The sequence below is a fragment of the Carassius gibelio genome, chromosome B24, assembly GCF_023724105.1.
Source record: "Carassius gibelio isolate Cgi1373 ecotype wild population from Czech Republic chromosome B24, carGib1.2-hapl.c, whole genome shotgun sequence".
NCBI classification, from domain to species: Eukaryota; Metazoa; Chordata; class Actinopteri; order Cypriniformes; family Cyprinidae; genus Carassius; species Carassius gibelio.
Window position 1 is genome coordinate 11,097,328 of NC_068419.1, and position 24,637 is coordinate 11,121,964.

A 24,637-nucleotide genomic window follows, 5' to 3' on the forward strand; every position below is an offset into this window, starting at 1 on the left:
TCTTCTACACCCAAACGAAAATAGATATGAACTTTAACTGTAAAAATATTTGATTGGCAGTAGATTATAAAAGCTCTACAACTTTTATTTGCAGTGTAACATCAGTTTCATTAAAAAAAAAAAAAAAATTGTACTTGCCAATCCATCAATGAAAGGTTATATAGGAACAAGGTAGGTGAAACAAATGTTTGGCAGATTTTTATTTAAAAACAGCTTCTTGGCTTTCCAGAAGCCACAATTGTTTCAACACCACTGGTTAAAATATAGTGTAATATTTGCAAATTTGGCAGGTCATCTCGTATTCAAACAATTTTTACTTCAAAAATTAATTTAGACATCACAATTCTAAAAGACAGGACAAAAATGGTCAGAAAACTCTATTTCTTCTTTTGTTCACAAAATAAAACAAGCTACTTTAAAGTAATTTCTTTTTGTAGGTTAGTGAAAATATTAGAGTCATCCATTATTAAAGCACTTACGGTGAATGCCCTTCTTACATAATATGGACTGAACGCAGCTGAACTATACAACATTGTGAGAGAACCATTTCACCAACAAGTCAAACCAGTGAACCCACAATCCAAGTGTATAAAAGATGTTCAAGCAGTATTTTAAAGAGTAAACAGTGAACCGTATCTAACAAGCTGAAGTAAACATTGAAGAAAACACCAACGATATTCATTAACGAAAGCGAATCCAACAAATAATGACATGTGTTGGGTGTCAACATGGAGTCGTTTACGTCTAAAGAAACTACAGAAGTCGACAAATATGAAAAAAGTGCATCAAATATCTGGGGAAACAATCTGCATGTGGTTAATCAACGTTATCTCATTACCAATTTGCACGTATTTTATGAGGTTGCGAATTCGAAAGTACCTCACTTTTATGATTTTGTACGATTTGTATAGTGATTGGGTTTAGGGTTGGGGTTAGGTGTAGGTAATTCGTACAAATTCATACGAATTGTGCAAGTCGTAAAATGCGTAGGATTTAGCAAAAATCGTATGAACTTGTATGAGTGAGGTCATACGAATTAGGGACCTCATAAAATACGCAATGTGACTGTTTCACCATTTTAACTTATTTTTTAATAAAAAATGTATTTGATGGTGTTTTATGATAGAGATTTAAAACCAAACCCAACATTTAAGATGCATCCGATACTTTACCTCTACATTTATATATATATATATATATATATATATATATATATATATATATATATATATATATATATATATATTTGTTTTTTGTTTTTTTACAAAAAACATAACACTGATTTCTAATAAATGGCACCTGTAAAAAATAAAATAATTCACTGGATTATACAGAAGAGCAGTCCATGCTCCATGGGGCTTGTGTCTCTGAGTTGGCTGGCTTCACATTGCATGGCAGTCTTTTCTCAAAGGGGATGGTCCCGAGGCGCTACCCTCCGAGTCCTGAACCTCCCTGGGCTTGTGGGTAAAAGGTCTGACACTTCCATTCCACTTCTCCTGTAGGGTGTCACTGTGGGCTGGGGGTGTTTCCCCAGCAGGCTCTGGGGGTCTTGCTGGCTGGGATGAAAGGGGAAGGTAACCCTGGGCCTGAAAAATGTCCTCCTCCTCTTCCTGCAGGTGGAGATCCAGAATTTTAGAGCTGTGCAACAGAAAGTCATGGTGGGTCTCCAGTTCAGTGACGCCGTTGCCGCTAAAGGTCATTCTTTCACTCTCCAACTCGTTTTCCAGCTGTTGAACCCAGGTGTCTCCCCTGGGAAGCACACTTTGGTTAGTTGGGCGGCCTTCTGGGAGTTCATTAAGAGATTTTAAATGACTCTTATGAAGAGTTTTTGGGGTCAGACCTCTCAAGGGACCTTCGGTGAAAGGAACTGGGGGCGGTTCCTCTCGGATTGGGAATCCAGCACCGCTGGCCTCCTCCGGGCCCCCGGAGCCCAGCTCAGCCAGGGGGTCAAGCTTATCGGTTTGATTGAGTGTCTTTAAATTTCTCAGCAGTGCAAACATACTATCTACATCCTTCCAAAAGTTCATCCAGTCATCCAGGTCGGGACTGTAGTGTTGTCTGTGTTCGTACAGACTCTCATTCACGCTGTACAAATCTGCCAGTCCATGCCAGTCGATGTCCTCTGTGAAATTGGGCAGCTTAACCTTTGTGGACGTCCCAGGTTGGCTGTGTTCTGGGAAACGGGAGAGGGGGAAGAGAGAGAAATCAGTAAGTGTTGATGATTGCCGCGCAGATAAGCATTTTCTTTGGAACGAGTCTAAAACATGCAGTTATTCCCGGCCTACTTGTGCCGAGGGGTCTTAAATTAGTGCCCCACACACCACTGCAGTGCTTTTTTAAGCCTTAGACCAATAGAAAAGCTCTATTCTGAAGCAGTAAAGCAGTATGAATGCAGATCAAGGCAACGGATGTCCTCCAAACGGACATCCAAAACCAATATATCATAAATAAAGAGTGCGCAGACAGACTGAAAATCTGTGCAATGAGGTTCAAACCAAAATGAAACATCCAACAAGACTGAAAAGATGGAAAATCCTGGAACCAAGAAATGAGCAACCCAAAAAAAAAAAATATATGAGGCTGTAAGTGTGGGCGAGAGGTAGAAAATAAAAACAATTGCAAAAACAAAAGCGTTAAAGGAGGGCGAGAGAATGAAATGTGCATTCCCAGAGCGGGTCAGGCAGTAACTGATGACCTAGGAGACACGGGCCGCACTGAACCAGAACTGCCTCTTAACTCGGGGTCGATGGAGATCTGGTGTGCAGTTTGGAGAACTACTTGAGAGTGGAATGAGAACAGAAATGGGTTTATATGGTCTCAAAGACTCACAGGAATGAAAGGCTTGGCCTCCTCAACTTTGACCATTTCCGATGCTGCTGTTGCCTGGTAAGCAGGTAAGCCAAAAAACAGATGTCAAGATAGGCGTGAACGAGAAAAATGTAAGAAAATGTCTGAAAAATTAATGTTCTGTGGACTGAGAAGTCCCCACTAAAAGATGTGTATGATTAGCCTTGGATTTTAATGCAAATTATTTGAGTTTAGGAAGACATAAAGTGCATGAAAACAACAAGCAATGCATTAAAGAAGTTAAAATTAGAGGAATGATCTTTTAATTCTAAAACCTGGGGTTTTAAATACTGATGTTCATGTGATTTTCAAATAAACTCAAATTGTTAGCTCAACCCAGCATGCAATCACACACTTAGCTCAATGAAACATGGCGTATTAGTGGAAACAAGCTGCCCATGCAGTTATTTCAAAAGCCAATGAGGGATTCAAAAAGTGTGGATACCTGTGTTGATCATAGCTTCCTCCATCTTTACTTCCTGATCAGGAAAATAAAAGCATTTCAAATGTTAAATGTCTATTGTGATTAAAAAAACAAAAAACCAATCACATTGCAGTTCTTCATGCATAACCCCCAGCTCCTGAGGAGAGGTATTGTTAGATTACAGACACAACGAAGGAACGAGGATGTGAAAGATGAAGAGGAAAATCCTCGGATGGTCCTGAAGAAAAAGATGGTAAGTGTGGTGTTAAGAATGGAATGAATGTTATATGATGACATTGTTAACAGTGTTGCATGACTTAAGATCACAAATTATATGAGAATATGCCAACATGCACACTAATATGTATTAACATGCATCTGTTTTTTCAATATTTTGTACAATACTAAGTAGCAAATCCTATTTTTATTATCTGCCGTAATTCCTCAATAATAGTCATGTATGTATATATGTGTGTGTTCACCCAAATTTTTTTTAAGTAACTTTACCAAATGTTCTTCCTGAACCTTTCTTTCTTCCACTGAAGACAAACGAAGAAGTTTAACAGAATGTACATGCTGCTCTTTTCCATTTAATGACAGTTAATCATAATTGAAGGCTGTTAACACACAAAAACTACAAGTGGTCCGTAAAATGCTACATTTCAAGTCATCTTAAAATCATATTACAAAAAATAAAAATAAAAATAAATAAAAATCAGTTTGATGATAATCTTCACAATAATGTAAAGTATGACTTCATAAGATGGCTTGGTGCTTTTGACATTGACTTTGCATGGAATTTGCATGGCTTTTTGTTTTAATGAAAGAAAGTCAGTCATACAGATCTAGAATGACATAAGTATGAGTACATGCTGAATTTATTTTGGGGCAAATTATGGCTTTAAGATGATTTTATTACAAACCAAAACCATTGTTTTTGCCTCCGAATCACAGCCACTGACCTCATTATTGATTTAGTTGTTGAAAAGCTGACAACTTGTATAAATCAATATTCAAGAATACAAAAGCCTTTATATAACTGGTTTTTATTATGTCATTATGATGAGTCAGTCTCCCCTCAAAGAAAATTATTAACGGTTTTCAGAACAGTGAAAATGTCAATGGTCCTGGCCACAACAGGTTTTAAATGGCCAAATACCCAATGTCACAGAAACCTCTTCCTTCCCAGTAATGAACAGAAAAAATCCTGCTAGAAAGTGGTTTTTAAACCACAATTCCACTGCTAAAGAAAATTTAAAAGACACTCAAGAGATGAATGTGTGTCAGTATATAAGTTTATCATTTATCAATTTTCTAAATTACACAAAGCACATACAACAGCCACAAACAAAAGAAAGCATCTATTTCACAAAGAGCCATTCATCTAGTCTGGCATTCACTAAGAATGGGGAAAAAAAGAGAGACATTTTTCAAAAAGTTTGAGTTGATGTGATTGCTAGGGTGCTGGAATGTTACAGTCCCCTGGTGAGGGAATAAATTAGAAAATGGAAATGGAAAAAATGAGATGAGCAGACAGTTTAGAGAGAAACCAAACTCAGTGACCAATCCATCATTATATACCGTGCCACATGGCATCCCATATGTGGTTCATCCCATTCATGCATCGGGCCGTGTCAAAGTAATACATGCTAGACCAAGTTTTGTTAAATATTGACTACTTTCCTCTCAACTTGGATGACGAAGTATTGGCTAAAAAAAATAAGCCAGCGTGTATCACCCTCTATTAAAACAATGCCATTTTTTTCATGTGAGCACTTACAGAACATACCTAGCCTAAGCTGGTCTGTTGGTTGGTTTTATAAGGGTTTTAGTCACTTCAGATGGACACTGGAGAACAGCTAAACACCAGCTTAGCCAAACCAGTTAGGCTGGTTTAATCTGGTTTTTCAGCAGAGATGCAACTGAATCTTTCAGATCTGGATGTTGAAAACGTCTCGGAAGCAAAAATAGAGTTCTAGCATGTTTCATCCCTCATTTCACACAGAATGTGTGCTGCCGAGAAAGGACTGGAGTGTTACCTGCATCTAAACCCTTTGGCCTCGGGTTGCACTGCTTGTGGCCCTGACAGCTCCTCATTTCCATCAGCTGTAAATGCAGTTGGCTCAAAACGTCCCTCTCCACTGTATAAACTGCGTTGGTTAACTGCAAAACATAATATGCACTTATTGAGTCAGCTATTGTAAGTGCTGTAATTAAGAATAATGACTCTTCCTGTAAGAGCATGCTATTATCTTACAATATTTTATTTATTTATTTTTTTAATTACGGGCTTCTAAGGCTTTTATTTAAAAGTATACTGGAGAGAAACAAGAAAGAAGTGAAGAGGAGGGATCAGAATTGAACCTTTGTCCCCCAAGGGATGCATTACAACACTAGTGCTATGCCACATCCCAGACTTAAAGCAAATTTCCCAATTTAAATACAACTGAGAACACATCCTCACCTGGTACGGGTCACTGTTTAGATCAAAGTACTCCAGGAAACCAGTGGCAAATTCACAGAAGAGTGTGTTGTGAGTTTCATTTATAGTTCTCAGACACCAGTATGTGTTGTTGTTCGAGCTTGTGCAGGCACAGAAGCCACCCACTATGGAAGGAGAGAATTTTGTCATGGTATTTACTTAAGAAAAAAAAGTCAATGCAACTAGCAAAATCAATGAACAATTCCTTACAGTTCCAGAAGGGGGCGGTCTGCCAGTGGTCATTATTATGCGTGAAGCAGGTGAGGCCAGGAAGACTGCAGTCATCACCCTTCTTTTGCCTCTTCCTCTCCTTCCTCTCTTTCTTCCTGCGGCGGATCTCGTTGTAGAGTTGAGTCTTGCTGTCCACTTCCTGCATGGCCTCTCTGGTGGCATAAATAAACGAGACATTAGAGCTAGAGTGAAAGGGAACTCCATCCCAGGTGAATTACACAATGATGGCGGAGGCAAACCACATAGATGGGGTCAGAGGTCACAAGAAAGTGAAAGGATTGGGTACACACCACCTCCCCTAAATTCCACAAGGCTCTTGTCCTATTTTCAGACAAGGGCATTTCATAATCTCATAAAGTGACTTTGTGGTTGTAATTATGTGTTGCTCTTCAAAATTAGTTTTTATGTTTATACTTATGAAAGAGCTCTTAATTTAATGACCCCATCCATCAGAAAATTTACTGATTAACTAATCAACAATTGTGGGCTATGCATGCATGCAACAATTCACATTAAACAGGATAAAATAAGAAACTGTTGGATTCAATGAAAATTCACCATTTCCACATTATTAAACTATTCACAAGTCCATTCATAATTTCACATACAAAAATCGTTGAATTGAGTGGCAGCATAAGTAACGTGAATCATACCACACAATCAACAAAGTGTGTTAGAGACGATCTACATGTACATAGTTTAGAAACACAAATCCAATGCACTTTATTACAGTCAACAGACAAAGTGACGAGGCACGGACACATGTACACACACGAGAAGCACTCACTTAAAGGGATGGAGATGGTCATTCCTATTCTTCAATCTTTCGGGTTTGTTTTTCTGAAGTCTCACTTTGCTAAAGTAGCTAGTTGTAATAAGGAGAGAACAGCACTAAATTCAATGAGTCCAGCTGGAATTTCTAAAAAAGGCCTTGAACAAACTTCTTGATTTGAAAAATACTGCCATTTAGACTTAAAATGATTAATTTATATAATCATGATTGAGAAATTCAGGACAATAAGACTAACCTATTGTTACACTACCATTCAAAAGTTTTAACTGGTTGGTAAGAAGATAAACATTTAAATAAGCTCTCTTATGCTCACCAAAACGCTATTTTAAATGCTATTTAAAGTAACTATTTTTTCATTTGAATATATTTTAAAATGTAATATATTCCTGAGATGACGAAGCTGCATTTTCTGCAGCCATTATTTGAGCCTTCAGTGTCACATGTTCCTTCAGAAATCATTCTAATATGCTGAGTTTGTGCTTAAACATTTCGCATGATCAGTGTTGAAAACAGTGGCGTTGCTTAATATTTTGGGGCAAACTGTGATGCATTTTATTATTATTTTTTTTGGTATAATGCAAAATCAGTACTGTTGATCAGTTTACTGCACCGATGCTTAATAAAACTTTTAAATATCTTACTGACTCCAAACTTTTGAATAGTAGTGTATATAGAGGAGTAAAATAAAACGAGAGAGATGAGCAGTGGAACGATGACCAAACATGTTTCCATAGTCCGCTCAAATTTGCCTCAAACTGATCCAGTTCACATGACTCAACAAGGAATTGCCTAACAAAGTTAGACGTCAACTGACCTCTTCTTTCCACAGTCACACTCATCCGGTCTCCTCCTCTTTAAATGGCCTCTAACCTCACGCAGTTTCTTCATTTTATCCTGGAGAAGCTCAATCTATGGCACAAGTGTCTAAAATGAGCATCATGTGGTTTAAACAGTTGTAATATTAAAGAAAATACAGGACAGTGAGCCTCACTTCTTGGTCCACAAAGTTCTTGTGGTCTTTCCACGCTCTGGAGGACTGGTAAATCTCTCTTTCACAGCGCACGGTGTCATTCATTAATATGAAACACCTGCGATTCCAAGGTAAAATGAACAGCAAATGAGCAAAACACACTTTAAATAGTCTAAACTACAATAATATTGAACTCCGTTTATGTTGAAATGGTGACCAAAGGCTTACTTGTGTGTGACTTTAAGAGAATTGGGGTATCCCACAGCATTAGTATCATCCGACTGCATCTCCTCCGATCCGTCATCGGACTCCAACCCGAAGTCTGAATCGACACCTCCCTCGGGCTCATGGTGCCGTTTGCTGATTTGTCGAGGCTCAAGGGGGGTTTTGTCGTCAGCCTGCAGGTCCACATCGTAGATTTCACCCTCAAACTCCACTGACAGGGATCTGGCCGGCCGTGTGTGAACAAAGCGAGGTCTGAAGCCTGAGGGAAGACATCAGCGTCAGCTACACATACTTAAATATTTATGTGTCATAGTTAAATATTTGTATACATATTGCTAGAGCTAATTAAATTTCCTTTAATAGGTTTCAAAAATATGCCACTGCAACTCATCACCAAAAAATATGGCTCCAAAAAATATGGCTCCAAGTTCTCTTACAATCATGGGAGTGCGAAGAACAATTAATTAGAAGAAATTAAATACCTTTTCCAGCAGTATAACAGCTAGTTTCATAGCAATAGTTTTATAAATTATAATAGTAAAATGTGATAAATGATACTTTTTTCATCCTTACATGGTACTCCATGTACAGCTTTACCCCTAAAGTATGATTCATTTGAATGAATCTGCTCATTTGGGCAGTTTTTGTAATAAATAAAGCAGAAAATTATAATTTGATTAACCCCACAAGTTTTGTTTTCATTAAAACAATCATCATGCATCATTAAACCAGTAGGTGGCGATAAGTGAGTGACTTTCAGTCCTAGTCTAAAAGGTCCCGTGTTTGTCTCTACAGTCCTGAACAGAGTGCATATACTTACGTGGATTACTGCTCTGGGCAAACTGTCTCTGTGCCCGCCGTGCTGCCTTAGCCACTTTGTAAGGCCGTTCTCCACAGTGGCAGTCTTTCTCGCGGCTGTCAAAGCTTCTAGAGCGCAGACTCCTCGCCCTCTTCTTGGATCCTTCCTTCAGAGAGCTCTTACACTTCTGCAAACGCCACTTCCCGCTGACCTCCTCCACACAGTGCCATTTCTGTAACAAAAAGGGAAGGAATTCAACTTGTGGGCAGACATTTTTGTCTGGCTAACCACTTGTTGTGTAAGAGCCGTCTCATTTGCATAACCACAGCTGTTTTTCTGAATGAAATTAATCTTCTGTCTGTGAACGGGGCGAGCTTGGCGGTCAAACATCTGCATCTGTGGAGTAATCCCATTAATTCACAATCACACGGCACAAGAGCCACCTCGCAATTCTTTCCCATAAAAAAGCAATTTAGACATGATCTTCTAAATACGCAGGACTGTTTGCTTTGCAAACTGACCACAGCTCAGACATGTGCTCACAACTATGGAAAACCATATCCAAACAATGGCCACAACCCTGTTCTGATTTCCTGTGAAGCTCTGGAGTCCCATCATTGAGTTTATGTATCTGCGGGTGATGCTGTATCTGTTCGCAGTGAGGATGTTTGTTTGAAGGGCGGTATACCAAAAAGGAGTTCGCCAAAGCTTGCTAGAGCACTTTCACTTATTTAGTCCTCCAGAGTGTGTAACCAAATGCACTAAAACACGTTGAGCATTTCTTGTGCCTCATATCCCCCCTACACACACACACACACACACACACACACACACACACACACACACACACACACACACACACACACACACACACACACACACACAGAGACTGGCTCCAAATAGCCAGAAGTCAAACAGACATAAGCAAACAGTGCCAGGGCCAACTATGCGAAGCCTCACTACTTGAATGACTGACTCAGACTCAGGAAGAAACAGGCATAAACTTTCACACAGACTCAATCAAACACACTGCCCTCACTGACCTCCCTGCAGGCAGTAGGACTGCGTTAATGCAGTATTGCAGGCCTTCTCAACACATTCCTACTAGTCAAAGTAAAAGAGAGAGTATATTAGAAAAACAGATACTGATACTCTATTCAAGCTAAGACTTGAGCTGGAAGTAGTAGACCATAAATACAAGTTTTGTCTGTGCTCAACAATTAAACCATGACAGTTTTCCAAAAGAGTGAATTTTAACAGGAAAACGAAGTCAGTGGCAAATGCAACCGTACTTATTGAAAACATCCAGTCATCGGGTCAGTAAGATCGTTTAATAGAAGTCTCTGATGCTTAACAAAGCTGCATTTATTTGATCAAAGTAAGAAAAGTTGAAAAAATATTCTCGTTGCTTCGTAACAATAAGTTTGAACCACTGTCACATGGACTATTTTAACAATGTCCTTACATCCTTTTTGTACGGTGGCCGAGAAAGCTCAACATGCTTTTGTTAAATGCATGTGTTGTGATGATTTGCAGCACGTTTCGTTATATGCATATGTTGTGATGATTTGCAGCGCATTTCGTTATATGCATGTGTTGTGAGGATTTGCAGCGCGTTTCGTTAAATGCATGTGTTGTGAGGATTTGCAGCGCGTTTCGTTATATGCATGTGTTGTGATGATTTGCAGCGCGTTTCGTTATATGCATGTGTTATGTTGATTTTCAGTGCGTTTCGTTAAATGCATAAGTTATGATGATTTGCAGCGCGTTTCGTTATATGCATGTGTTGTGAGGATTTGCAGCGCGTTTCGATATACGCATGTGTTGTGATGATTTTCAGAGCGTTTCGCTATATGCATGTGTTGTGAAGGGATTGCAGCGCGTTTCACTATATGCATGTGTTGTGAGGATTTGCAGCACTTGTGTTGTCAAAATGATGATGTTTTTTTTTTTATTTGCTGGTGTTTTTCAATTTGCATGTGTTTTCTTAAATTGCAGCGCGTTGAGCTATCTCGGCCACCATATTTCTGGGCCTTGAATGTGTCCGTTCGCTTTGCTGTCTATGTAGTGTCAGAAAGCTTTTGGATTTCTTCAAAAATATCTTAATTTGTGTTTTAAAAATGAACGAAGGTCTTACGGGTTTGGAACGACATGAGGGTGAATAATAACTGACAATTTTAGGTTGAACTATCCCTTTAATGATGCATTTAAACTATAGGACAAGGGACTTTTGTTAAGAAAGCAAATGGCATCAACTCTGATTTCATGTTGAATTTAACAAAGAATTCAGGTTTATTGCTAAAAATGTTAGGATCTTTCTCTGAAACCATTACTTCAGCTTTGTTCTGGCAGGTGACTGGACTAAAGAAGTCTGAAGCCCATGTGCTATTCCGACAAATTTTCTGCATTCAATCAAATTTCCAGACAAAGTGTTGCAGACAAACACTTAACTTGACCATAAAAAGAATCTGGTTTGCATTATTGCAGTCCTTGAAATACTGTCTGCATTAACGCTACCTGAAATTGTACCAATTTGTAATGTTCAGCTCTCTCTGATTCATTGCCACACCACAGAGGGTCTGGTGGAGCAGGCACACACTGTGCTGATGAAAGAAAACTGTGACCAATCTCCAATTATACTTAATTTGTTGTAAATATCGGTTTCAATTACAGCGGCACCGCTCATGAGACTCCGACTGTGAGCCGCACACTCCAATCTCCGGTTTCGTGTTGAAGGTGCAGATGAATGTATTCAATCATCATTTAAGGTTGGGTCAAAGAGCATTTTTAGTGCATAAACACCCTGGTTCAAGCCCATAGTATGGTAAACAAGAACCAGGTTGAGACTATTTGAATGTCTCCGAGCAAACATTGTGCATGTGTGTGCAAATTCATAATATTTATAGACAAAAAGAGTAATGTGTTTGAGTTTGTACCTGTCCTGGTTGTTCGCAGGGCGTCTGATACTCTGCCTGCTGACACACCTCTTTCAACTTCTTGTATTTGGGTAAGCTGTTAGAGTGTTGTGTGTTTAAGTTGCCTCCTGACTCTTCTTTCTTGCGCAGGATTTTGCTGGAATGACAAATGTGCTTTGGTGAGTTGCTAGGTCACTTTTTGAATTTGAAGTTGAAGCTTGGGAAGCAAAGCCGTCCCACCCAGGTCAGCATCTCTTAACTAATGCGTGGAGAGCATTACAGCTTTCACAGCCCACAAAAACAATGTGACCTAGACCCTCTGTGATACATCTGTCTTCTGAAGACATCTGTCCTAGTTATTTAGTTGAAGATAGTTCTAACAGATTGCATTAAAAAAAAAAAAAAAAAAAAAGTTTGTTAAAGGAATAGTTCACTCAAAAATAAAAATCTGCTTAATTGACCCAACCTTAGGCCATCCAAGATGTGTTTTGGTTCTTTTGTCAGAACGGATTTGGAGAAATTTAGCATTACATCACTTGCTCACCAATGGATCCTCTCTACAGTGAATGGGTGCCGTTATAATGAGAGTCCAAGCATCTTATAAAAATGTCACACCAATTAACAAGTAATCCACATGACTCCAACCTATCAATTAACATTTTAATGTGAAAAGCAATACAACGTTATATAAACCTGCATATATAAGCGGCATATATATTAAATAAACAAATCCATCTTTTAGGCATTTTAACTGTTGCTTCTGGTCAAAACACCAATCTCTACTACATTATAATGCTTCCTTCAGTGAAAAAGTCCATCAAAATCCATTTGTTTTTAACGGTTTTTGCTTGTAAACAGTGCCTGATCTGTGCATATTCCTCTCCCGATTCAGATGAGATCATCCTTTAATAGAGAAAGTAATATTATATGGAAGAGGGATACATATTTTAGCCAGAAGCAACAGCTTTAGTTAAAAACGTCCTAATGATGGTCTTTATTACAAGCATGCAGCCTGTTGATTATTGATGTTTGTTTGTTTTTAATGAGCTGTTTGGACTCACATTCTGACGGCACCCATTCACTGCAGTCGATCCACTGATGAACAAGTGATGTAATGCTAAATTTGTACAGCTATTTGTACAAGCTAAATCTTGGATAGCCTGAGGGTGAGTACATTTCCACAGATTGTCACAAGAATTATTCGTTTAAATCCAGCCAATCCATAAAAACAAATCATAAAAAGCAGAATTAGGATTCTGTCGACTGAGAGAACCCAAAAATCTAGTGATTCCGGTTGCCTAGCCAAGATATGAACACGGTCCATCAAAAAGAACAAATTAAAGTATTTTATGAAATTCAATAATACATATTTAATTGTACATGCTCATTTAGCCTATTTTTAGATTTAAAAATGAGCTCCACCATCATCTAACACATTTAAAACTTTTCATTTTTTTCTTTTTATATAAAGAGCTGGAATGCCATTACTGATCATTCTGGCCCAGATTAACCTTCGCCTGCAAGGGAAATGAAGTGTTCTGCATGATTTCACCGCAGCTGATTAATGAAGTAGTTGCTAATCTGACTTCTCACAAAATGGGAGCTGTCGTGACCGTGCAAAACAGGTTGAATTAATGGCATTTTGGTATAAACACGCCTCGAGTCCGCGGTCTGGCTTTATACACAACAGTTACTGAGTCACGGAAGCAACAGCCGGCACTGATCAACGATGTGCTTTATGATTGCGCCATTCCTGAAAAAACCTTCTTTCACTTAGCCTTAAGCAGAAATAAAGCACGGGCTGACTGTGGGAGCTGCAATATGCCATTACGCAGACTTACAGCTCCCTGCGAGTGACACGAGGAATGTTAGACAGTGGTTGTGCCCACGGCCACAGATACAATATATAGAGATCAGCGCAAGTTAAATAGGGTAACCTCAATACCAAACCCACATTCCTCACATCAGTCACAGAAATTAAGGGAAATGCAATGCACACGTATCAAGTTTGAGTCTGATACCACACGTAATATCATATATTTCCCCTGGGGAAGGAGTTTTTCTGTCGTGAGTGTCCTAGGTTACTGAAACGTATCCAATAATGAGAGTCTAAAGTTGTCATCTGAATAGCTGAACTCCTGGGAACATATCTGAACGAATAGTGTCTGATCTTTCGTGACGCTGCAGTGATTGGTAATTTGGATAAATAAGAATATTTCTGTGATATTTTCCCAAAATTTTGACCTTGAACCGAGACAAGTCAAGGAAGAAGGATATTTTGTGCAATGGTATGGAGTCAATTTAACGTCGTATATATACGCAAAAAAAAAATTACGTTTTGAAAAAGAAAAAGTTTGTGACAGGTGTACTGAGGAAAATAAATGTGCTTTTTACAAACAAAAATTAAGAATAATTGAAAAATGAAGCGCAAAGGAAAAACGGCATCGCAAGCTCAAACTAGATTGACACGCAAAATAAAAGCAGCGTTGCAGATAAATTAATAGATATGACCATGGAAAATATGTATTGCAAAATCATTGCTTTCACGCGGTTTCATTTATGTTTTGCAATTCTTTATTTTTGTTTGCAAAAAGCAAATTTATTCTCCTCAATACTTAAATTTTAGTTTACAAAACTTTATTTTCTTTTGAAAAACTTTATTTTGTTTGCGTATACATACAGCGTTAAATTGACTCCATACAATAGAATCGTAAAATTATAACACGTACTTCTGATCTTATCTTTTGGCAGTTTTACAGTGAAATAGTGGAATGGTTTGAACTGCATGCGGTGAGCCTCCCGTACAAAATAAATCAATTCAAATTTATTTAGCACATTCCGCAGTATGATTGAGAAGAGGGGGAATAGTGTTTGCCTTACCCCCGCTCCACGAGGAATGTGTCCCTCCAGACTTTGGGTTTCCGGTTGGGTTTGAATCTGCAATACGAAAACACAAATATTTTATTTCTCTCTCAGTCTTTGTGTCATTTGCATACCGTAAGCAGATGTTTAGCTTGGCCTGAAGCTGCTCAACATCTCCTGCCATCATGAGTGGCAGCGACCCCAAAGCACTTCCAGCATTCTTTACCTGCCAGAAACCCCTTATAAATGAACTCCAAATGTTCACAAACCGTTAAACTCAACTTAATTTAATTAAAAGCAATAAACAGATACCCCACAACCATTTATTACACTGGGAAGGTGTTTTAGCTCACCTATTCCCAGTCTTTTCATGCTCCAGAAGCTTCAGGATAGATTTGCCGTCCATATCAGGTGGAGTGTCTAGACCAGCTATGTCCAGGATTGTGGGTGCGAGATCAAGGTTTAGTACAAGATGGTTGTTCCTGTGGGGTAATACAAAATATTATATGTGTTATGTTACGTTGTGTGTGTCATATGGTATGTTATGTGTGTTACATGTTATATTGATAAAACTAATATGCATATCTAAAATGCATATATTAATTTATACATTGTTTAAATATTTAATAAAAGTATTTAAATAAATTGTATGAATTGTGTATTATACTGCATGATAGTGCTAATAACATTGTGCAAATATTGTGCATAAGTTAGCAAAATTATATATAAATGTACATATAAATCTATCATTTGATATATAATTTGTGTATAATTTAATACATTTTTATGTTTGTATATTGTGCTTACAGTAAATATATATATATATATATATATATATTTACTGTAAGCACAATATACAAACATAATTATATAAAATATATATGTGTGTGTGTGTGTGTGTGTAATTTAAATATATACATCAATAAATAATTTTATATAAATACATTTTCAAAAGTGTGAAAATGTATATATACACATTTAAATATGAATATATCATTTAGTGTATATTATAATTTTAAATGTGTACAGTTTAATACAGGTTTAGTTCATTAAAAATATACATCTATATAAAACAATATATAAATGTATATATTTTAATGTGCGAAAATTAGAAAATGTGCATTTTTACTATAATATAATCCTAAAAAATAAAAATGATCATTTCCAAATATATTTAAAATTTGGTTATATGTTATCTTTAAATAATTCATTTAATATATATATATATATATATATATATATATATATATATATATATATATATATATATATATGAATTTTATAAAAAAAAAAAATAACTTTTTTTATTTAATAAATAACAATTACAATTTTCAAATATATAATTTAAAATAAATAATATTTTTTAAAACAATGTATTTAATTTAATAGGTTTATTTAATAAATAATTTAATACATATTTGTATATATTATTTAGATTTTCTTCATTAATTTTTTTAAGCTATTACAGTATTCAATTTTAATATAGAAATATAAAGTGTTGAAAGAAATTATATTGAGGAAAATGTACATTTCAAACACAAGTTGATTTTACCTGGCCCCTGGTTCCACATTAGGACCTCTGACAAAAAACGGCACTCTGATGTCAAAATCATAGGGCATAGACTTCCCCTTGACCAGGCCAAACTGGCCAATGTGGTAACCATGATCAGCTGTGTAAATGATGTATGTATTCTCCAGCTCTCCGGTGTCCACCAGGACATTATAGATCTGTAAAATAAACACACATTTCCTTTGCGTTTATGTACAAAGTCTGTTAAATATCCAGTATTTGGAGAAAGAATGTCTAAACTGCTGACCTTTTCCACAGAATCATCCACAGACTGCAGCGTCTGGAGCCTCTTCCTGTGCAGGTAGTTGGTGAACTCCATGTGGATCGGCTTCATCGGGCCGGTGTACTGCATGATCCAGTGCTTATCCATGTTTGGTGCGTAGTTATAGCTGGGAGTTCTGCGTGAATAAGCACAACATACTACTGTGAGGAAAACATGCACCTGTCTGCCATTTCACAAGCACTTGCGGTTGTTGGAGTTGCCTGCTGTATAACATACTTGACAAGCATCAATAACAGCACTCGCCCTCCCCCTCCACGGAAACGTACTAATTCTCTTCGCTAGGTGTTTTTCTTGGGCTCGCTCTCCATCTCTCCTCACACCATGCTGAGAGTCTTAGGGTTTCTTGGCAGCGTTTAATCGTTTGAGGGTTGGCACATGCAGAAGAAAAATAATAGCTTCCCCAGCCTTCGGGCCCAAAATAAAGTTTGTAATAAGTCCAGCAACGACAGAGCTATAACTCATTTGCATTTGAAGTGGAGAATAAAAAGCTGGGTAAACAGGAGGCCGTGGACTTGTTTGTGGAGCTAAGGCTGCGAGATGGCCACCTGTTGACTGCAGTTGGCCTCGCTCCACAGCTGAAAGACATGGCCTTCCTTCGCTTTTCAGACCAGACTCTTGTGCCTAGTGTCATGATGAATGATGGCCACAGGAAGGCTTCTGCCCTCTCCTCCTCAGTCCGCCTTTGTCTGCTCGCTGAACTCTTCACCCAGCTAGTGAGGCACACTAATATACCACACACACACAGAAAAACGGCTTCGCATAGGTAGAGCAAATTTGAAATTTGGAGATCAAAAGATGGAACTAGTCCAGATTCAACACCCGTCACAAAGCAGGGTGGGGAACGTTTGTCTTTGAGAAGAAATACTTGGGTAGTTTTTTGCTAAAGCACAGAAAACATCATGTTTCTGAAATCTCCATAAATACTCTTTCATTCTATGTGATAAGAATAATACAAATAATTTTACCCCCCCCCCCCCTCACATACTTTTCCCCTCGAATTTATCGTATGGCAATGTAGATTTTATGCATTTGAGATTATTGGTATCAATTACCACATTAAAAAGCTCACAGGCTTACGCAATGTCTGGCAGGAAAATCATCTGTGGCTTTATTTAACTTCCACATAATGACTCTAGCAGGGCCACCTAGTATGATTTCCTATCATGCAAATTAATTATAAAGACAAAGTCTAGTCTATTAAAATATTAATTAAAAAAGTAGAACAAAAATGTATATTAATTTTATAAAAAAGAAAATAATAATAATAATAATAATTATATATATATATATATATATATATATATATATATAGAAAGTATAGATACAAATATAAAACTAATGACATTATTAATTTAAATATTTTAATTCATATTTAAATGTAGATATTTTAAATAATATTAAATTGATATATTTTAAATATTTAAATTTAGATATTTTAATTAATATTTACATTTAGATATTGTACATGAGTAAAATATAAACATAAACAAATGCTTATTTAAAAATGTATTTATTTTAAAGCTTAAGTAAAATATATGTGTAAAACAGATACACAAAGTAAACTTGTAAAATATAAATTAAATGCAGTATTAATACAAATAAACTAAATATAAGTAAAATATAAAACAATTAAATAAGTAAAATAAATAAAAGCAAATACATCCTGAAATAAATATATATTTATATTATAACTTTAGTAAATCCCAGGGATTGTGTTTTTTTTTTATATGCATGCTTTTGTTAATTTTTATCCTGATGATAAATAAACCCCCAAAACCCTGCTGCATCACTCCAGAGTGCAACCTGCGCCTGCCATCTGTTTCCCTGTTCATTTGGCACAACTTGCCAGGCAACCCTTTCGGCACCAGAGCGACTTGCCAGCCAATCTGAACCTTGGGGTTCCCAAGTGTGATCCATTCAGAGCCCATGCACTTAAAAAGATATTAATAACGCAAAAGGGTCTTCTTAGACAATGCATTCCCCAAACCTACATACTGAAAGGCATGATTGATATGAGAAGAGCCAGAATGTTGTGTAGGAAGACAGGCTGAAAGAAATGGTTAGGCCCGAGGGACAAAAGTGTGATGTCGCCCTGACCAGGATCCTGACATGCCTGGGATGTTAAGGACTTGGAGATGGATGGCCTGTTGCCACAGCGCTGTTTGTGGAATAGGAACCTAGCCACGAAACTGATGATAGTGCAGTGAACCCATCAAGGTCTTGGCTCCGGAGTGAGAACCATAAAAATCTCATCCCCCATCATCTTACTTGGCATGTGCCAGAACTTTACTTGGACGATAAATCACTTTAGTTTCATGGTGGTGGTGTCGAGTGTGAAGTGCATTTCAGTGCACTGTCATCTCTTAAGAGTCTAATTTTAATGGCATATCCAAATATATGAGGCCACAAAAATTCCTAAAGCTACAAGCTTATATTTACCTGCAAGCCAAATTATGATGGTTTCAAATTCATAGGAAAATGATTTGCTTGGAATGCTGCTGTTCTATTAAAAAATGTGTCCCTTGGAATATCCTATTATAAATACATACAGAAAAATAAAAATATCTAGACTCAACAAGTGAATGCCAGTGTCTATACCAGCTGGGCTTGGCTCTCGGACAGGATAGACTGGGTTCAGTGGAGTTCATCGTTGTGGCTCTAGCAGAGTGTAACTGAATGTTCTGGGAGTCACTCACATGTGCTGGGAAGCGTTTGGGAAGAGCTCGGAGTACTGGGGGGCTGAATCCTCCGGGCCGTGAGGTGCTGCATGACTGATCACCATCATCACCGGCCGATGCGGGTACATGCGCTTGGACATTCTGAAGTAGTTGATGCTGTCGTTGGTAATCAGATCAGTGAAGTAGTCCTGGAATGGGAAGAAACAAAAATCATGCATACATAGTGAATGCGCTCCACATGGATATGCTTTCTTTCACAGCTTGAACAAATAAAGCAAGGGTCAAGACATGATTGTTGTTGTTGTTGTTGTTGACGTCGTCCAGATCTATTTATTTACATTTAGGAATTCATTTGAATTATTATTTTAGATTAATTTATATCATAAAATATTTTAATTTGTTTATAAAAATTTTTTTAAATTACAATTTAGAATTAATTATAGATATTTAAATTGCAATTCATACATTTGAAAAATTTTTAAACCACTGAAATGTTTTTAATTATTTAGAAATATTTACATTTGTTTTAATTAAAATATATATATATATTATTTGGGGAAATATATTATTAGACCCTCAAAATTGTGCAAATCTGATAAATATAGATCATTTAAAATATTTATAAAATATATATTTATAAATTACTATTAATATTAAAATATTTCATTATAATATCATATTTATTTTATTTCTGGATGTAATGTCATTTGGTGCTACTTCCTAAAACATTCTTGAACTCATATTTTGAAAAAATATAAAATAAATAAATAAACAAATAAAAGTGTATTTTATAGTCATTGCTTAAACTTTCTTGTAAATGGTACAGCTTTTTAGTATTTATTATATATATATATATATATATATATATATATATATATATATATATATATATATATATATATATATATATATATATAATTAAATTTATGCATTTAGCAGACACATTTATCCAAAGCGACTTACAGTGCATTCAGCTATCAATTTTTACCTATCATATTTTATATAAAACTGACATCACTCTCAGCAATAGAACTAATGCCATGATGCTCACAAGTACAAGGGTGTTGATGGCTTCACTCAATGTTAACAGGGTCTTGGCCTCCATGAGTCTGGTGTTATGACAACACTGAAGTCTCAATCTTACTGCTATGAGGCAGCAGCAGGAATGTGCACAAGGGCTTGGGGGTAAAAATCACGTGATGCTGAAGCCATAAGCCCTTTGATGGCACTGCTCCTGATCTGGGCTGGTTGTGGGAAAGTCTCCGCCCCCCCTTACCCTCCCTATTGCTAAAACATGCAGCTACCAGCATCTGTGGGAGTGAAAGTCTTTTGGAAGTTATTGTTTAGAGACGTGCTCAGTGGACCTTGTTCCTCTGCATTTACAGCAAAACATATCCATGTCATGTCAGGGTCTCTGTTGTACACCTAATTAAACCAGCACGTTTGTTTACATTGGAAAACTATACAGCATCATCTTGAATGTTTCAGTGAAATAGAATCTGAATGTACCTAGCATAACTAATGCATTAAAGATCTCGTACTGAATGAAGGCACAAACTGTGCCTTTGCAACAAATTCTTATTGATTTACTTGTTGACTAAACAGGACTAAAAGGCTACAGCTAATCTGAAACGTGTGACATTCTTCACCATTGAGAATCATTTTTGTTGCAAAATTTGGGGCAGCATTTCTGGCCGAGATGTTCTTCTAAACTTTCATAGCTCTTTCTTGATTCCCTAAATCTCAAAATTTAAACAGGAACATAAGTGTCCCTAACTAAGGGTTTCCAGGTAGCACTTGAAAACATAGCCACAAAATTTCTGCAAACCTCATGGAGAAACCTTCAGCCTCTTGTGCCTTAACTTAACACCTTCATTCAATTCAACAAGCAGGTTATTGACACCCAAGTATCAGTCCAAATATTTATTTGCTCATCACCTACACTGCCTCCAAGCCAATTTATGCCCAAACCATGACACCTCAGCACAAAATCCACATTCCCCAAAAAACATGCTACCTGAGATAGACTCCAAAAGCTTGATTTGACAGGAGCTCAAAAACACTCTAGAGATGGAAGGTGGCCATGTCAAATTAAACTCTTTAAACTTTATTTTTTCACTATTTTATCACTTTGCTCATATTGAAGGTCTTGCACAAGGATGGCAAAAGTCACTATCACTTCACAACTAGCCATACTGTAAATCATGGCTATGTAGCTGTCACAGAGGGCAGGGTATAAAAAAAAAAAAAAAAAAAAAAAATTTATTTTAATCGATTTACATTTTATGAAATCCCAAGAATCAACTAGCCTAGCCTGTTTTCAGATAATGAATGGAACATTGTAGCACACATTTCCCATCCAATAAATCGCAATAAGCTTTGTGCTTTGATGCTTTTGATATGAAACCAAGTCTCAGGTTTCAAATTCTGTCCATTTAATAGCCGTATTGAAACATCAAATGCTTTTGTTTTTTTTTTTTGTTATGCGGTTTAATGTGGAGTGCAGTGTTGCCAGATTGGGCGAGTTCTCATTTTGATTTGTTGGTGCGGGTAAAAACTGGCTTGGGTGGGTGGACAATATTTGGGCTGGTTTAGGGTCAGTTTGGTGGTTTTCAAACATCTAAGTTGTATAGACTAAATGGTTAACAAACAAACCCAAGTGTGCATTTATTACATCCAATCAGTCATCAAGATATTACTAAACACACACACACACACACACACAGACACACACACACTGCATAGCCGCTGGTGCTGATGTCGTGGCCACACTTTTAGCCAATCAAAACTAAATATCTGGGTCTATGAGATCCTCTCTTTTATCTTTTAAACAGTGCAGATTGGTAAATCCTTGAAAACGACTATGCAAAGTTCTGTATTATGTTCTACAATATGAACTTCACAAAAGACTTCCTGTAGTACTGTGTAATATGAAAACTTGTCACGAAGGTAAGCCATATTCTATCACGTTATCTTGACAGTTAAAATTTTGGGTGTTTTTTTGTTTGGGTGGGTGGGTTTTTCTGAGCTTTTAGCTTGAAATCGTCTGTCCAATCTGGCAACACTGGTAGAGTGACAGATTACTGTAGCGCCTCAGTTCAAGAGAAGCCGCATAGCGAAATGCACGTAAATTATAATCTCATCTGCTAATAAATGAATAAACATCATAGGGCATGTTAAAGAAGGTGTACAGCTTACCGAAATCCGTATACTGTCTCATGTTATAGCTAAATCAGTGTTTTAACTGCAAAAAAGACGTTAACATAAGCTTGTAAACATTCAAATAAACATGTAGAAGTATACCAGTCTGAACTTAGTCCAAATGCCCAACCTGTCAAATCAGCAGAACAGAACATAGTTGTTTCAGAAAGGAACTTTGCCCCAAGGACAATGTCTCTTTTTATCAAGTTTTATTCAGTGTAACCACCTGATGATACACAAGACACCGACGTAACTCCCCATGCCTCCTTTAATCTAACCACATTCCATGTGGAGTCAACCGACCCAAATTTTATATGTAATCAGAGGCCTGAAATTAGTCGCGAACAGACCATGCAATTGAACAAACTGATTTTTTTTTAAAGCTCTTGGCATGGTGACAGTGCTGTGAATGTATGTGACCAAGCGCACATACCTTGGCATAATCCGCGCCGTGCTTCTCCTTGTTCCCATTTCGACAGACGGTGTAATTATAAAAACGGGAATTTTTGATCAGTCCCACCCATTCGCGCCAGCCAGGTGGGATGTAGCTGCCGTTGTACTCATTGAGGTACTTCCCAAAGAAAGCTGTGGGATAAAATAAAGAAAAACATCAACTTGAATCAGTGTTCAGTGAGGTAGACACAAAGGCTACAATAATTATCATTTACGACAAGCGTCTCAAAACACTGCCTTTGAACAGTACCTGTAAACGTCTCTCTCTGCATTGTATACATGTCTTCTCTACCCTTTCCCCTCTAAGCTAAGCCAAAACATCTTGCAAAAGAGCTGGGCAAACAGCCAGTCTGCCCTGGGGAGTTAATTGTAGACCAACACATCAGCTGGAAACCACAAGCAGTATAGTGAGACCTAAACCCCTGTATTCAGGGTCAAAACGCGCTGCCACTCAAGAATCACTGCACAGGGCTGCTGGCCCGTTTAGATCCATGTTTAGCTTCCACAAACCAGACAAATTGAAAATTCATGTAAAACTTTTATTCGACCTTTAGGAACAAATGTGAACGCAAAATTCCAGTCAAATTGCAGAGCACTGTCAGACGAATACATTTCCAGGGTAAAGTGGGAAACTAGCATTACAAAATATATATTTTTTTTGTATTTTTTTTTTAAATGCAGCTCTAGTGAGCATAAAAGTCTTCTTTAAAAAAAATCAAATTTAAAAAAATCGTACTGACTCCACACTTTTGAACGGTATTTGCCTTTATTGTATGGGGTAGTGAACAACACCCACGTAACAGGACATGATGGAAGCAAGATTCAACTCCGATCAAGCAGGTCAGAATGAGTTATCTGTCTCTCATTTGGTTTCTTACCTGTTCGGTATCCAGTGTTGTTGAGATAAACGGCAAAGGAGCGCGGCTCATGCTGAGCTTGCCAGGAAGGCGAGGAACAGTTCTCGTTGTTGGTGTACGTGTTGTGGTTGTGGACATACTTCCCAGTCAGCATGGACGAGCGTGATGGACAGCACATGGGCGTAGTTACAAATGCATTTGTAAAGGAGGTCCCGCCGTCCTCCATGATCTTGCGAGTTTTGTTCATCACCTGCAACGAGCCTGACACAAGCAAGCGAGACAAATGCATGTTCGGTAAATCAGTTTAAGAAGTTCAAACCTCAACATGCCTTATTACAAAACATGCTGTCAAAAGTAGCCTCTAAAAGTGTTCAATGTGGAAAAGGATCCCTGTAGTTCTGTGGCAATGCAACGACTGGCTGTGGTTCCAGGACTAAGGCCCTTAGCCTCTCAGATGTCTGAGGGAAGCCATTAAATATTAAAAGAGGAAATAAGTCAAACCTGTGATGACAGTCTGAGATTGAGACCTATTGGATGTTATGCTCTCAGAGGAAGGAACCTGATCCAGTGACAACATTTAGGGTTACGTTATGGGACAGATACCAAGAGAGACTTAAGTCGCAGATCAAGAAGACTAAACAAGGAAGCTAACTAGTGTTCCTAGGAGTGAAGTCCGAGAAGTCTCAAGGCTTTTCTTTGTTTATTTTAGTTAATAATGAACAATTAATCTACTTAACCAACTAATTAAAGTCTTCAGGATTACCAGGTAGATGTGTTGAAGCAATATTTTAACAGGACCATGACCCTCTAAGATAAAGATTTCATTTCAGACCTTCATCAGCCATTATGTTGGCCAAACAGCATTGTCAGCTAAGTTGGTTATGGTGATCCACCAGCTAGACCAGTGCTACCTTGAACCAGCATGGACCAGTATGGAAAACATGCTGGTCTAAAATGGTCTTGCCAGTTTTTGTCTTGTTTTCCAAAAAGATATGTAAACATTCTGAATTCATAAATGCATTTACTCAAGTAGCAAGATGAATTGTT

The 24,637-nt window shown here is 37.4% G+C and overlaps 1 protein-coding gene across 9 annotated transcripts in view; it reads right to left on the minus strand.

Annotated features, from left to right (window-relative positions):
- Positions 1 to 185: 185 nt before the first annotated feature.
- The window catches only part of sulf1 (sulfatase 1), a 96,454-nt gene continuing 72,002 nt past the window's right edge, over positions 186 to 24,637 (minus strand). For 2 of the 9 annotated variants that reach the window (XM_052596316.1, XM_052596315.1), the window contains exons 3-21: positions 23,612 to 23,851; positions 22,714 to 22,865; positions 19,098 to 19,267; positions 16,366 to 16,516; positions 16,101 to 16,276; positions 14,902 to 15,030; positions 14,567 to 14,623; positions 11,708 to 11,843; positions 8,793 to 9,003; positions 7,976 to 8,231; positions 7,769 to 7,865; positions 7,592 to 7,686; positions 6,772 to 6,849; positions 5,964 to 6,136; positions 5,736 to 5,878; positions 5,311 to 5,434; positions 3,293 to 3,326; positions 2,830 to 2,883; positions 186 to 2,173 (exon numbers count right to left, since the gene is read on the minus strand). In XM_052596316.1, coding sequence (XP_052452276.1) covers positions 2,140 to 2,173; positions 2,830 to 2,883; positions 3,293 to 3,326; positions 5,311 to 5,434; positions 5,736 to 5,878; positions 5,964 to 6,136; positions 6,772 to 6,849; positions 7,592 to 7,686; positions 7,769 to 7,865; positions 7,976 to 8,231; positions 8,793 to 9,003; positions 11,708 to 11,843; positions 14,567 to 14,623; positions 14,902 to 15,030; positions 16,101 to 16,276; positions 16,366 to 16,516; positions 19,098 to 19,267; positions 22,714 to 22,865; positions 23,612 to 23,851 — 2,510 coding nt within the window. In that variant the 3' untranslated portion in view covers positions 186 to 2,139. Of the gene's footprint in view, positions 2,174 to 2,829; positions 2,884 to 3,292; positions 3,327 to 5,310; positions 5,435 to 5,735; positions 5,879 to 5,963; positions 6,137 to 6,771; positions 6,850 to 7,591; positions 7,687 to 7,768; positions 7,866 to 7,975; positions 8,232 to 8,792; positions 9,004 to 11,707; positions 11,844 to 14,562; positions 14,624 to 14,901; positions 15,031 to 16,100; positions 16,277 to 16,365; positions 16,517 to 19,097; positions 19,268 to 22,713; positions 22,866 to 23,611; positions 23,852 to 24,637 lie in introns of those variants that run through there. The other 7 variants (XM_052596313.1, XM_052596311.1, XM_052596318.1 and 4 more) reach the window with 6 other exon arrangements.